The sequence below is a fragment of the Cinclus cinclus genome, chromosome 3 (assembly GCF_963662255.1).
Source record: "Cinclus cinclus chromosome 3, bCinCin1.1, whole genome shotgun sequence".
Taxonomy (NCBI): Eukaryota; Metazoa; Chordata; class Aves; order Passeriformes; family Cinclidae; genus Cinclus; species Cinclus cinclus.
In genome coordinates this window covers 5,568,634-5,582,505 of record NC_085048.1, presented here as the reverse complement: position 1 = coordinate 5,582,505, position 13,872 = coordinate 5,568,634, and the positions used below count along the sequence as shown (strand labels likewise).

Sequence of the window (13,872 nt, the reverse complement as noted above, 5' to 3'; positions counted from 1 at the left end):
ATTAATTATATGACAGAAGAGAGCAAGAAGCTCCCTAAGAAGGAGATACATCCCCTGTGAGATGCTTTATTCACGTGTTTTATCTTTGCTTTAGATTGTTGCAAAGAAATACCGCAACTTTGAGTTCCCCGCGGAGATGACGGGGCTGTGGCGGTACCTGAAGAACGCGTACGCCAGGGATGAGTTCACCAACACCTGTGCAGCAGACAAAGAAATCGAGCAAGCCTACGCAGATGTGGCCAAGAGGCTCAGCAAGTCCTAACTGCCCCCAGCCATGGCTCAGTGTCCCCTTTTACAGACTCTGCTCCTTGTTGCCTTAAGATGTACTTTATCCTTATGCTGTCTGTTTGGGATCTTTATGATTTCATCTGCTCCAAGTGTATTGGGCAGGGACAAATCTGCCTCTCCGTGGAAAAAAGAGAAGGCAGCTGTAATGGGGGGTGGGGGGTGGGCACCCTTTGAAGTCTAACCCAAGATCTGGCTCAACTAGTATTATTTGCAATCAGTATTGGAAATGAGTCCACTTGACTAGTTTCTTGTTCTATGTTGGGAGTACATCATGACCTGTATTCTTTAGAGTTTTATAAATAGCTGAAATTTCAGGTAGGAGAGTTAGGAACACACAGAGCTGGTTCTTCTCTAGGTTATTTCAAGGACACTTTTCCCCTCAGTTCTATTAAGATCCTTGAGGCATGAACAAAACACGAGAGAGAGAGAGAGGGGAAAAATAGGAATTTGACCCTAAAGCAGAAATGCTCTTAGTAGTTTTATTTAAATAAACTCTCTGAATGCATCTTCTGTCTTAGCAGGCCCAGGAGTTTATAGGGTATTTATTTTTAACTTGGCGCAAGAGGGGGAAGCCTGAGTGAATATGTCAGACTTGCAGATGCTACTCTGCATAAAATTTGCATGGTGTTGTTGGATCTGAATGTTTAAAGCAAAAGAGTGAAAGAGCAGTTGAGCAGGCAGCCCTTGGAAGAGCAGAGCCTGTGCCAAAATGCCCAGTGGATCTGCTGGTTGGTAGAGACAGAGAGACACAGCAATAACAGGGGCAGCAGATTGACTCCAGCACCCACAGAGGGAATTGGCACGGCAAACCAAACCATGTAGGATATTGTCATCTTGACTGTATGGTTGCCAGTTCCTTTATAATTGCTATCTTGGGAAACTTGGATCAGCAGTGGGAAGCTGTTGCTGCACACGGATTCCAGGCAGGGGAATTCGTTGCCTTGGGCTCCAGATGGGTCATTTTCAAGTGCTCATCATCTCACCCCAGGAGGGGTTTGCTGTGAGAGCCTCAAAGAGGGCAGGCTGGCACAGTGAGAGGCACGTTTCCAGCTAGGAATTCAGCAAGTGTGCTAGCAGAAAATCCATTCATGATGCCTTAATCCCACTCATCCAGGCTTTACCCATCCAGGTTCCACAATTCTGAATTAGGCTTTTATTTTCTATGAGCAATTATTTTGCTCTATCTGCAGTGCCTGCCTGACACATCTGCTTTACACTGCTGATTATTTGCATGTTTCATCTTCAAATTCAGAATGACAGCTCTTTCACTTGAAACTCATGTGCTCCAGTACATACAGGAGAGCACATGGTTCATGGGTTTCAGTTTGTGGGGGGATTTATTGCTGTTTTAAAAGTTAAAGCTGAGCTGTAACCTGATGTGGCTCCTCCTCTGATCAGAGCTGCTAAAGCTGCTCTGGATTGAGGGGAACCCCAAGCTGGTGAGCTGTGACCAAGTGGAACCTCACAGCACACTTGTTTGCAGCCAGAGAGCTGGGAAAGTGGAACAACATGGAAAGCCAGGCTCTGCCGTGTGATGCTGATGACAATCTGAAACCATCCTTTTACTTTAGTAGGATAATTCCACTTTTCACACTAGCCCAGCTGGGAGCAGAATGTTGCTCATTGACTGAAGAGAGTTTGTGGTTCACTATTGTTTCACATGCAATGGTCAATTTGTTCTGAACTTTCAAATCCTTGGAAGAAAATCCATTAACTCCCAAGTCTTCTCCTAGAATGGGCTGTTTTAGCAGCGGCTAGACTGGAGGGCAAAGGCTTGCACTCTTTAAAATAGTGCTGAGAAATCAGCTGGCTCAGAGAACACTAATAGAGGTGAGAAAAATCTGATGAGATTAGAAGTATCTGCACAAGCACATGTGACTTGTTAAAAACATTTCTTCATGAGATTGGAATTATTGTGATCTTTTTTATTTTCTTTTTCTTTTTTTAAATTCTGGCAATTATTTATTTATTTATTTATTTATCTTAATTGACTCAATCCTTTCTTTTCTGGTCTTTGTTTTCACTTGACACTTGGGTCAGGATGGCTCAGTCAGTTTAGATAAGTGTTATTAGCAAAGCTATGCAAGTTTGTTCCTCGAGAAAAGTCTTCTACTTGATCAATGGTCCTGGGGAGCTTTTGTTCTCAGTATTGATATCTCAGTATGATCCTGTCAATCAACAGAAACTACATTTTTCTCAGTTGCCTTTTCCCAGGTTTGCACTTCAATCAGTAGTTTCCTTAGTCACAATTGCTGTGAATATTTGAATAAAAGACAGCATTGCAGAAGCAGATGCAGATTCTTGCTCTCTGCTTATTACATTTATGTCCTAGAAAAAGACTGTCCAAACATGCAGCAGATCTCAGGCAGGTGAACAGGGTCTGCCCTGATTTCCATCTCAGAATCCTCACCATTTTGCTGAATCTCATAGTTCTGAAATTCTCTTTTATGTTTGTCTTTATTTTTCATAGAAGAGGTCCAAATCACAATCTTTTGATTGCAGTGACCTCAAATTACATCTTTTTTGTATTAAAAAAAATGTTTAATAATGGTTGGGCTTATATTAAAAAGAAAATTATCTATAAATGCAGTGAGCTTTTACTAAGATGATTTGCATGTTCTTAAAAACTTTTTAAGATTTCATAATAAATCTAAAAGTCCCCAGGCTAATTTCTTTTCAGTTAATTAAAAAAAAAAATCCTTAAATATCTTCATTTTTCATACAGCATTCCAAAATATCTAGATCAAATGTAATGACGGGTATGAGAAATTAGAGGAAAATGGAGCAGTTTTCAGCTATGGTGCCGGTTCCATCTGAATTCAAGTATCAGTCTGGATCCTAACTTTACATTTTACTCATAACACTATTATAGGCTGATCCAAGATCATGGACAGGTTCAGGCTTTCCCTGACCTTTGTTTGGGTTTGAAATCCAAGCTCATGTTTTCATATCTGTAACTTTTACTCACCTTTGTGCTTCTTGGCATTATCCATTGCCAGAAGCAGGAAATACTGGAAATCCTACATAGAAAAGTGTTTTGCTAAGATTTTGAGCTCACTTCTCAAGGCACAGGATCCATCACCAATGAGGTTTTAAAGGGCTCCAGACTCTTTTAAACAGAGTATTTTTGGTGACCTTCCATTGTATTTAGAATTATAAGTAATAAATATTAATCATACAGGATTGTATATCCACATTGGCAAGGCAGAATTTCTGAAAAGAATCTAAGTGACAAGACAGACATTGCAGATTTACAATAACTTTGTTCATAAATTTTTTTGCAAGATGTAAAGAAAGACATAGTGCAGAGAGGGAAGAAGCCAACAATGTGGATTTAATCATCTACATTTCAGAAATGCAGACCAAATGTCTGTGAAGATGTCCATTTCATCCAAACATTTCTTAGATATTTATTTCAAAGCTCCCTGCTCAGTCAATCCAACACTCTATTCATATTGGAATGAATATTGATTTTTCTTCTATGAGCAGTGGCATGGGAGTCTTGAGGATCCTATAGATTAGTTACATTTATTCTCTGTTAGAACTGCTTGAATTGCCAAGAGGTCATTTTGCAGCACAGGTAGAACTAAAGAATATCTGTTTAAAGTCTATTTAATGCAGGCCTTGTGAGAAGCATTTTTGCCTATAGAAATCACATAATTATATTGCTTTATCAGGTCTAATGTGGAATATAGAACTACAGGTTACTCCTCTGGTTGCGCCAGCAGAAAAGCCACTGTCAGAGTGAATGACAGTCAATAGCACAAAGAAAATAGAAAACTTTGTTTCCTACAAGAAAGTTCAGCTAAATTGCATGTAGCATTTATTTTATATATATATTTATTTTATTTTAACCCCTAAACACCTTTCTCCCTCTCTTGTCTGTGCTCAAATTCAGCTCCAAGTTAGCCATAACCATTTCCTCAGTGATAAGTAGCAGAATTCTCATGGATGGGCACAGGGGAAGCTGTGTTTTAGTGTAGCCGTTCCATCTGGTAGGACGAAGCCCCCTGTCTGCATCTCCTGAGTTTGACTAATTAGCTGAGTTGAAAGTATTGCAAAATTTTAGCCAGTGGAAATCACACTCCTGTAAAACCAGAAGCACGTGGAAACATTTTTTAAAGCAATTAATTGGTGTTTTAAAGAAAAAAATAACCCCTAAGTCTTGTGTCCTCCTTCATGTGTATTCTTTTAAGCATCAGGAAATTTGCCTTTGTTTATTACTTTCCTAAATGAATTCATTATTCTTGAATTGTTTTTGATATTAAGAAATATTTTTCCAGTAAGATTTTGCCTCTCTGATGAATCTTTCATATCTTCATTAATTTTGATGTCTGCAATGACTTAGTAATTCCAGAGGGGGCAGGAAAGCTGTGAGGTTTATACTTGTTGAGAAGTTGAAGAAGGTAATGATTTTTTTTTTTTTTTTGAGAAAACAGCATTAAAATAATTTTAAAAATTGTTTCTTTTCATCTGGGATACTTTAACCAAGGGTGATAGGCTGTTTAGTCTGGACTGTGAATTTCAGCACAGACATGAGCAAGGCAGCATGCTGAAGGTGGCTTTGCCTAGGGGCTTCTCTCAGGTAGTAGACATGTTCCCTCTGAGTCACAAATTTCCCATTTCCTCCTTTCTGGAGGGCTGTTGCTGATTTGGACACTGAACTACAACAGCCCACTCAGTGCTCAGCAGTGAAAAGAGGATTCCTGTTCCCTTTTCTCCCTTTCCAGCTCACCTGCAGGGAAAGCAGAGTGTCTTAAGCTGCTTTATTTCCTTGTCCCACATTCCAAGCATCACTTGGCCCCAGAAAAGCCTAGAAACCCCATCCAAAGCTGTTTTCAAAGGTTTGATGTGTCCATTTTTTAACAAGTGACATAAAAGCCTGAAGAATGCCGTGTAACCCCCTCAGGCACTCCCCACGCAGGACTCAGCAGCCTCTCAGAGACTGCAGCAATCATCTGATTCCCCTGTTGCCCCAAATCATTCCCCTTTCAGCATTCACTGGAGAGATGCTGATCCTGAAAACACTCCCGAGGATGTATTTGAGTGTGCTGTATTTGAGCTGTGCTCATCAGCTAAGCAGCTCTGAATGGTGGCATTGTCACAGCTCAGCGGGTCGTGCCTCTGCTGCCAAGGGGACCCACTGCCCGCTGGAGGAGCTGAAACTGCCCCACCAGTGATGGTGCAACCATGATGAAAGGTTTGAGGGCCACCTTTCCTCCTGCCTGGCTCCCTGGCTGAAGTGTTAGAGCTCAGCTGGAGCCACGATCCAGCTCTAATGAGCATTTCTAGCTTGCAGCATGTGAATAGGGACTACTGATGTGCTTAATGTTAAACATGTGCTTGCTTGCCTGCCTGCCTGCCTGGAGAGGGGCCTAAAAGCCATGACAGAAAAGCCTATATTAATGAAGGGCATTATTATTCTCTTCCCTTTGAAATCTGGTGGCAGAATTCCCAGTGGGGGAATTCCCAATAGGAATTCCCAGTAAAGCCAAAGGTGGCATAAGCGTGAAGATGTTTCAAGTGCAGAGAGACCAGAGAGCACTCGAGGAGAAAAGGAGGCAGCAGTGGTGTAAAGGTTCTTAGAGCAGAAGAAGGACACCAGGTGGTGACTGCAGGGACACGAGCACTGCTGCCAAGCTCTGCTCTGGTGCCAAAGGGGTTCAGAGTGGAGCAGGACCAGGCTATGCTGGCAGTGCAATGCCAAGGCATGTTCTGCTGTATCTCCAACCACACTCCCTATGGTGGTATCCCACAGCACTACGATGCATCCATTGTGTCTGCCTCACTCTTATTGTGAAGTGGCTTGTCTAAAGAAAAGCCACTTCATAATAAGAAGTCCAAAGAAGGGTGGGGGAATTTTATTTTTGTGTATACATGGAGTAAAAACAATCCAAATATGCTCTAATGGTTCTCAACATGATACTGTCAATTCTCACCACGGGGTGGAATTTGTTGGTAGAAATTAAATCAAATTAAATTAAAACAGAAAAGCTTGGCTCTTGCTAATGGGTACTACTGGGAGCCCTGAAAGCAGTTCACAGTGTAGAACCATAACAGGAATGAACATCCTCTAATTCCCAGAATTGCTTTGGATTCACAGGGTTATTTTAGCCTATTCTGCTGCACTGCTGAGAGGTTGTTCTTTCCCTTCTCTAGGTCTATAAACGCTGAAGAATTTGGGAAGTGGCTACAGGCACCAAATTAGTCTTTTTCACTCCTTTTTTTCCCCTCCTTCATTAAGTTAGCTACTTTAGTTTGGAAGTAAGCAATAAGTAAGTAGAATTTGCAAACAGCAGATTTCTCTACTCTTTCATTAAGAAAGTTTTTAGGAGCTTTCAGGAAATAAGAGGTTATCCTCAGCTTTGGGAATAAACTGTTCTATAAAATACAAATGTAAGTGGGATTCTGATTAAATTACTGAAGCAGAAAGATTTCAGTCTGCTTTAAGAAGCATGCTTAGGAATGAATGAACAGAGTGTTCCAGATACGGCAATAGGGGTTGCAGTTCTAGTTTCTGGGGTTTTTTTTTTTGTTTTGTTTTGTTTTAATTACTTATTGTACAACATAAAAGCTATATATATGCACACATATATATATACATATTCAGAGTATTTATCTGCATTATTTAATTCAATAATGCTGTGGAGTTTGTTTGGGATGGAAAGTGGCATAAAGAGGAAAACTTACACTTCTGAAACAGCACTATTATTTCTCTGTCTTTCATTTGGTTCCCACTGGAATAAACAAGAACCACACAATTAGCTGTGTGGAAGCAGGGTCTCAACTTCACAGAGCCTGAAATTTTGGCAGTCCCTTGGAGGGCAAGGTAATTTGCTGTGTAGCAATCTGAGCCTTGCAGTGGGCACAGCGTGTTTTGAAGGCGTTCAGAGCCATCCTTGGGTGAGGGAGTGATGCTTGCAAAGGACCCCAGTGAATCCCCTGCTGTTTTAAAATGAGATTAAGCCATCATGAGATGTGGACTGGCTAACCCCAAACCAGACACACTCGCCTGCAGCGCAGCCGCTAAATTGGTCTGACATCAGGAACCGCAGTGAAGGAGCTTGGCCTCAGAAGTGAGTCAAAGCAGCATCTTTGTCACCAGTCATTTTCTATTTATAATGACACAGATCTATTTTATAATCACGGGGAGGCACAACAGGAGTGTGCTTTGTTCTGCCTAAATCGCATTTCTCGTGCGGGTGCGTTTAAACACAGCCCTTGGCCCCTTGCCCCACACCACACACACCCAGGGCGGGCAGCTTTGGCACAACAATGCACACCCTGTCGTGCTTGAATGCTCAAAGCCTCCAGTGCTGGAGCAATAAACTCCTGCTAAATGGCTTAAAAAAATGTTCCCTTAAGTGCATCGAGCTGCCTCGCTGCTGCCTCACTTCTCATTTCCAGTGCTGTTCTGTTTTAAGCCTTGTGTTTCAAAGAAGCCGGGAGTATGTTGTGTTGTTTAGTGATGGAAATTGCTGGGCATTATTAACTGTAAGAATTTGGGATGAAAAACCCCACTCCCCAGCCCAACCCTCTTTCCTGGTGCAAATCTGACAGCTTTTATTCCTGACTGTGTTTTCAGAGGCTACGAACAAATTTCCAACAGCTGGTTGGTTTGGTTCCTGGAGAACAGGTCCTCATCTGTGCAAACCCTTAGAGCTATGATGGTAACCCCCCTTTTGCTACTTTTTGTCTTTTTTCTTTTCTTTTTTTTTTTTTTTAATGAAGGGTCCTGCTGCGTATTTCCTAGAAAATTGTGATCTTGTGATGAATAGATTTATTTTTGTAACCTGTTTCCAGTTCTAAAGCCTGAAGATCAAAACCAAGTTGCATAGTAAGATTTGGGGGTGAGCAGAAGTGCTTTTTTTCCCTTCCCAGACCTATTCATTTTCAAATCCTGACTAGTTTGGAGTATAATTCTGGTTACTTTGAGGATGTCTGAGGTTGAAAGTGAGGAAGGGGAGCCCACTGAGAGAGGATAGCAGGAACCAGTGTGGAAGTCTTAAGAGTATGTGGAGAAGTTTCCTATCAGTGTGTGAGCAACCTGTGCAGAGACCTGTATGGCCCCACTGGACCCACAGTTGCTTAAAACCTGCACTGATATTTAAAGGCAAAATTTGGGCACTGAACCATGGCATGACACAATACCTCTTCAGGGCATTATACAGGCAAAAAAGACCTTATTTGAAAAGATGCTCAAATTTTTAGCTACTGGTCAAGACCTGAGTTTCCATGACTGGATTTTCTCCTCCAAAATGTCATTAATCCCAGAAATGGCTAATGGCTTCAGGGCTCCCACCTGAAGTACTCGGCTAAAAGCAAGATCAGAAACTCATATGGAAAAAGCAGGAATTACCTTTAAACTCAGACCTGGTACGCTTCAAAGAAAAGTAATTTATTTGTAAACAATTATTTTATAGTGTCTGACAGTGAAAAGTAACTGTGTATCCAGAGGTCTCCATCAGATAAGAAAGCAAGCCAGAATCCCTTTGCATACTTGTGTTTTTCAGTCAAGGAACATCCTCTCTTAATGTGCAGTTTTAGATTAGATTGCAACCTTTTGGGGTAGAAGCTATGTATTTGTTCTCTGCATGTGCAGCTCTTTACATGACAGGAACCTGATTAGGGCCTTTTTGTGCTGCTCTAACCCTCATAATCTGTAATAATAGGAAAAATACAATTAAAATGTCATTGCAGTTCACCTTTAATATTATGATTGTGAGACTGTACTCTGTCAACTGTGAATAAAATAATGTCATTTTTGTATAATAGCTAGTATATTTTATTATTGAAGAAAGAGTTAAATTAATTTTCAAATACAAAAAAGTGTCTGATTATTGTTTCATTTTAGGCTTTTGAATATATAAGCAAATATTTCTTTTGCATCCTTCAAATGAGTATGTGTTAAATGAAGAAACCTACCTTACTGAATTGGAGCTGTTTATAATTATATTCCAAGAGTGATTAGCACCTTATAATTTGAATAAAAGTGGTTTATTTTCTCATTGGGTTAGTGCTGGACTTTTGTTTAATTTTGTTAATTGTTTTTTTTTGTTTAAACAGGCAACTTTTCCTTGCCTGCAAAATACCAAAGGTGTGCTCAGAGCTTGGATACAGCTATAGCCATCCTTTACTCTAAGACTGGGATATGAGAACTTGTGGAGTTATAATACATATCTGTAAAATAATGGAGGGGGTGTAATGGGGTATGACCATTCACTATGTCTCATATCAGAGGTTATGTGTTCCTAATGAAATAAACAAGCAGCAAGTTTAAAGCAATCAAAAAGAAAAGCCTTTTTACACAGTGTTTAATTAAACTTTGGAGCCCTTTACTGGATGATGCTGTGCAGACCAAAATTAATATGGGATTCAACTTCCTGAAGAACAGATCCATAAATGTTGTTAAACACAAAACTTTGGAAGCAATGTCCAAGTCAAGAAGTCCCAAAATACCAGGGCTGAGAAAAAGTCCACGAGGAAGTAGGTTTCCATTTGCCTCATTTCTTATATTGTTTCTGCTGTGAGAGATTAGACACAGCCATGGGAGGGCTGGGAGCCTTGGCTCCAGGATGTCCTTTCTGGGATTACAATACACAAAATGTGAAGTATTGTAAATTGAATTCCAGCACAGAACTTTGAATTTAGCTTTCCCAAAGCAAACCAGTTCCAGAGACGCTTTAGATACAGAAACTCAGAATCCCTCACATAGCAAAAGACAAGGAGTCACATTCCATCTGAAACAACACGAGTTTATGATCCAACAGCTGCAGCTGGAGAGGAACAAGCAGGATCTCTCTGAATTTACATATAAACTTCTCTTCTGGTCCCAAAGATTGTACCCAAAGGGTCACATCTCTCTACCCTGCTTTGCTCTGGTGCCACATCTCTTTTGATGCTGTGTGTGATATAAAAATGGGCTTCTGTTTCAAATTCTCCAGACCCAAGGTGGTAAGTTTTTGCTAATGTTTCTGCTCAAACTAGTGCTGAAATACCATTTCACTTGTCTAGCACTGTACAAATCCAAGGTCTTGGTTGATTTCTTTTGGACAAAGCCCTAAATGTGCAAACACCCAAGTCCACCTTCATAGCAGATGTGATCTTTCCCTTTTTCTCCAGTCGTGGATCATGAAAGAAAACCAGGGAATCTGAAAAACCATCAGACTTACCAAAGAATTAAAGAATTAATAAATCATTTTTTTCTTAATTTGTAGCCAGTCCTGAATGGAAGTTCAGCTTTGCTTTTCAGTCACTCAGCTGCTGAGGGTTTCTATGCCCTGCTATGGCTGATGGGGGACACTGCTGTGCATTTTCCTGTAGAAACACACACCTTGCACAGCTCCATCATGCCACTGTCATGCCAGAAACACAGGTTTGAGACTGCTCCATCCTGATAAGCATCTCTGACAGTGCTCAGTGCCAAGTAATACAGAGGGCTACCAGGAGCCCTGACCCTTGAGGTTTGACCTACTGACCATACACAAAAAAAGTTTTACACTGCTGGTTTTTTAGTGTTTTTTTAATTAAAAATTATTCCCAATTGCTTAATACCCTCTCATCATACAAACAAACGTGACACTGGTCTCAGGCTCTGTGGACACTGGCCTAGGGGATGTTTGACATTAATAAAACTGAGTGCATCAGATCCACTAGGCACTGTGTAAAATAAGTGGTTTCTGTGCATAAGTGATTGTGATTGCAGATCTGAATGATGAAAAATGGGGTGAGTAACAACCTAGATCACTTATCACTTTTCCTGTCTTCATTTTATCATTCCTTATGCATTTGCTCTGAGAAAAGCCAAAGCTTTCCCCTTTCCACAGCAACGTCTCACTGCTTCTGGTCATTTTTTTGGTCATTCAGTCTCTGAAAATTCACTTCTACCCAGGTAATCGCTCTCTCTGACAGGGATTCGTGTTGCTGTCTCTCCCTGCTTGCCATGTAAAAAGCTAGAGCCCTTGATGGGCTCCATGGAGCTGCTGGCACCTCTTCCTTCAGCAGTAGGGTGGGGGGAAGCTTTGTCAAGGAGGCTTTAGTTTGGGTTTTCTTTTTTATCTGAATACCTGATGTAAGACTCCACACGTCCTGCTTGACATGCTGCAATCAGTCCAGTCTGCGCCAGGCAAGAGTTTAGACATTTCAGGTGTCATCCATCCTTCATATCTCGTGCATGCCTTTCTTTTCATGAGCCCAGCAGATGCCTTTAATTGCCAGCCTTCACTTCTTGGCTTTCCAAGGAGCAGCAGAGGAACTATGGAGTCCCTCTGGCGAAGGATGAAACGAAGGGGCCCAGCAGTGTTATGACATTTTCTTGCACTGAGTTGGCTTTGGGAAGAATGGCCTCTTTCCTCCCATTAGATAAGCACAGAAATTTTAAGCAGATGCTTGCAAAACATCAAACAAATATATACTTAAAAAAAATAAATACAGGCTATACCCACATGCCCCATAATCTGGCCAATATTCAGCCACCGCTGACAGGATCTAGCCTTTCTCTGGAGGAGCCTGGAGGAAAAGGAAAACCCGCAGTCTAGTCACTCCTCAGCAGGATGAAACTGGCTCCTCCACCACCCCAGAGCCCAGCATGGCCATGCCAGGGGCTGGTGGCCAATTTCCAACCCACCCTGTTGTTCAGAATCTAGAGGCAAAGGCAACCCTTCTCTCTTGGGTGTTGTATCTATACCCCAGGGACTTTAATCTCTTTAAGATTCCCCCAGAATCAGCATTGCAGAATGCAAAGGGGAATTTAATGCCAGACGGAAGAAGGTGCAGCAATTTGAAAAGTCTAAACTGTCAAAAAAAGAAGAAAGGGTGTTTTCTTTAGCGTATACGTAAGCCTTGTAACCCTTATGCTCCAGAATTTTAGAGCAGAGATAACAGAGGGGATTTCTTCTTGTTCCCTTGCACTGAAACTCACAGGTTTTGGGAAAAGCTGGATGGAAGTACATTCATTGGGAAGTGTGAGAACGAATTTGTTGCAAGAAGTCCCCCTTCCCTCAACCCTTTGTTAAAACAACATTAAAGAACATTATTGGTGCCAAGGGGAAAGACTTTGAAGAACCTGCTGGAGTTCAGGTCACCCGTGTAATCCTCATCCAAGTCCTGGTGTGGATGGGTTGTGGAACCAGCTTTCATCAGCTCATGCACCACATCCTGCACAGCTCCTGCCCTGTCAGTGCCCTGAATGGGTGATGCAATTTGTTTTCTTGGCACAGAGTGGTGCTGGGCTTTCTTAATTCCTTATTGCTTAGGCTGTTAAGAAACTCTTTAAAACAGTCACGGTATCATGTGCTTTCTGCAGCAGCATTGCTTGTGACTGCTTCACAAACATTCATCAGATCACTTCTTGTGTCCCCAAGGGGCACAGGATGATGTTTCACAGTGTGGGAACCAAGACTGAAAACTTCAGAGATGAGTTTTCACTTGAGATGCTCCGTTTCACCTATTAAACATGTGATTTTTGCACTGTGCTGTGATTTCAGGGAACTGCTGTACCAATAAACTCAATGTACTGGGATCACTCCCAACCTCTGGGACAAACTGGCCCAAACTGGCTCCTGTCCATGCTGGTATACCGTCCTCAACTGAATAGCTGCCTGCAAATGGCTTGTTAGAAACACCCCCTGGACAAATGAGCTTCCAGCTGATTTCAAAGGTCAGTTTTGGGAGGGTACTAGATGGCCTGAACCAAGATGCACATGCATATTTATATATTTTTATGTAAAAGTGTATAAATTTATATACATATATCCACTAAGTAGTAAAGACAGGTATTTGGGTAAGGGTTCCAAGTGCAGCTGTGGCTGCTCAGAAGCTATTCCCCTCAGCTGTGGCCTCGGGTCCCAGTGCCACCAGGAAGCTTGCTTATAAAAAGTAGCAAATTTGGGGCAGTACTTGGTCTCTCCTGACTCTGGAGTGACTTTGCAATTATAGTAATGTTTTACTGTAGTTTTGCTTCGTATAATATTCTGTACACATATGCACTCCTATCTATACATGCACACATATCCAGTGACATCCTTCCCTCTGAGCAGCTGGGCTGCTCAGGGCTCTGGGCTTTCCCTTATCATCCTTAATGATGGCAGAAAATCAGTGCAGCTGGGATTTGAGCTGCCACAGGACCAGCTGGTTTTGGCACCATGTCTCTGCTGAATCCCAAGTCCTCAGAAGGTTATTTATCACACCACAACCAGGGCTGTCCTGCCTGCCTGCTCTGCTGGGAATATTCCCCATCCCTTGCCACTGGCATGATTCCACAGGGAGAGCCCCACAGATGCTGGAGCCGGTTGGATGCCTTGCTCTGCAACCAGCACACTCATATTTATGGTGTAGAAGGTAAAATCTTTATTCACAAAGCAGCAGCTTTAGCTTTTCATTGTCAGTGTGGATGTTGAACTAATCAGAAAGGGGAGCAGGGGAAGGGTGGGGACAGGAAGAGAGGAGTTTGTGGGAACATAACAATGTTAAAGAAAAAAAAAACTCTGCTTGCTGTCAGTTAAGTCTCTCCATTAGTTACCTCTACTATTATGGATTCATTTTAAGATCCAGATTTCAATATACATAACTTTAAATCACTAACAT

General features: G+C 41.7%; 1 protein-coding gene across 2 annotated transcripts in view; it reads left to right on the top strand.

The window, feature by feature from the left end:
• Positions 1-9,280, top strand: part of CLIC5 (chloride intracellular channel 5) — a 78,058-nt gene extending 68,778 nt beyond the window's left edge. For both annotated transcript variants that reach the window (XM_062489631.1, XM_062489632.1), the window contains exon 6: positions 95-9,280. In XM_062489631.1, the coding sequence (XP_062345615.1) occupies positions 95-262 (168 nt within the window). In that variant the 3' untranslated portion in view covers positions 263-9,280. The remainder of the gene's footprint in view (positions 1-94) is intronic.
• Positions 9,281-13,872: the final 4,592 nt, after the last annotated feature.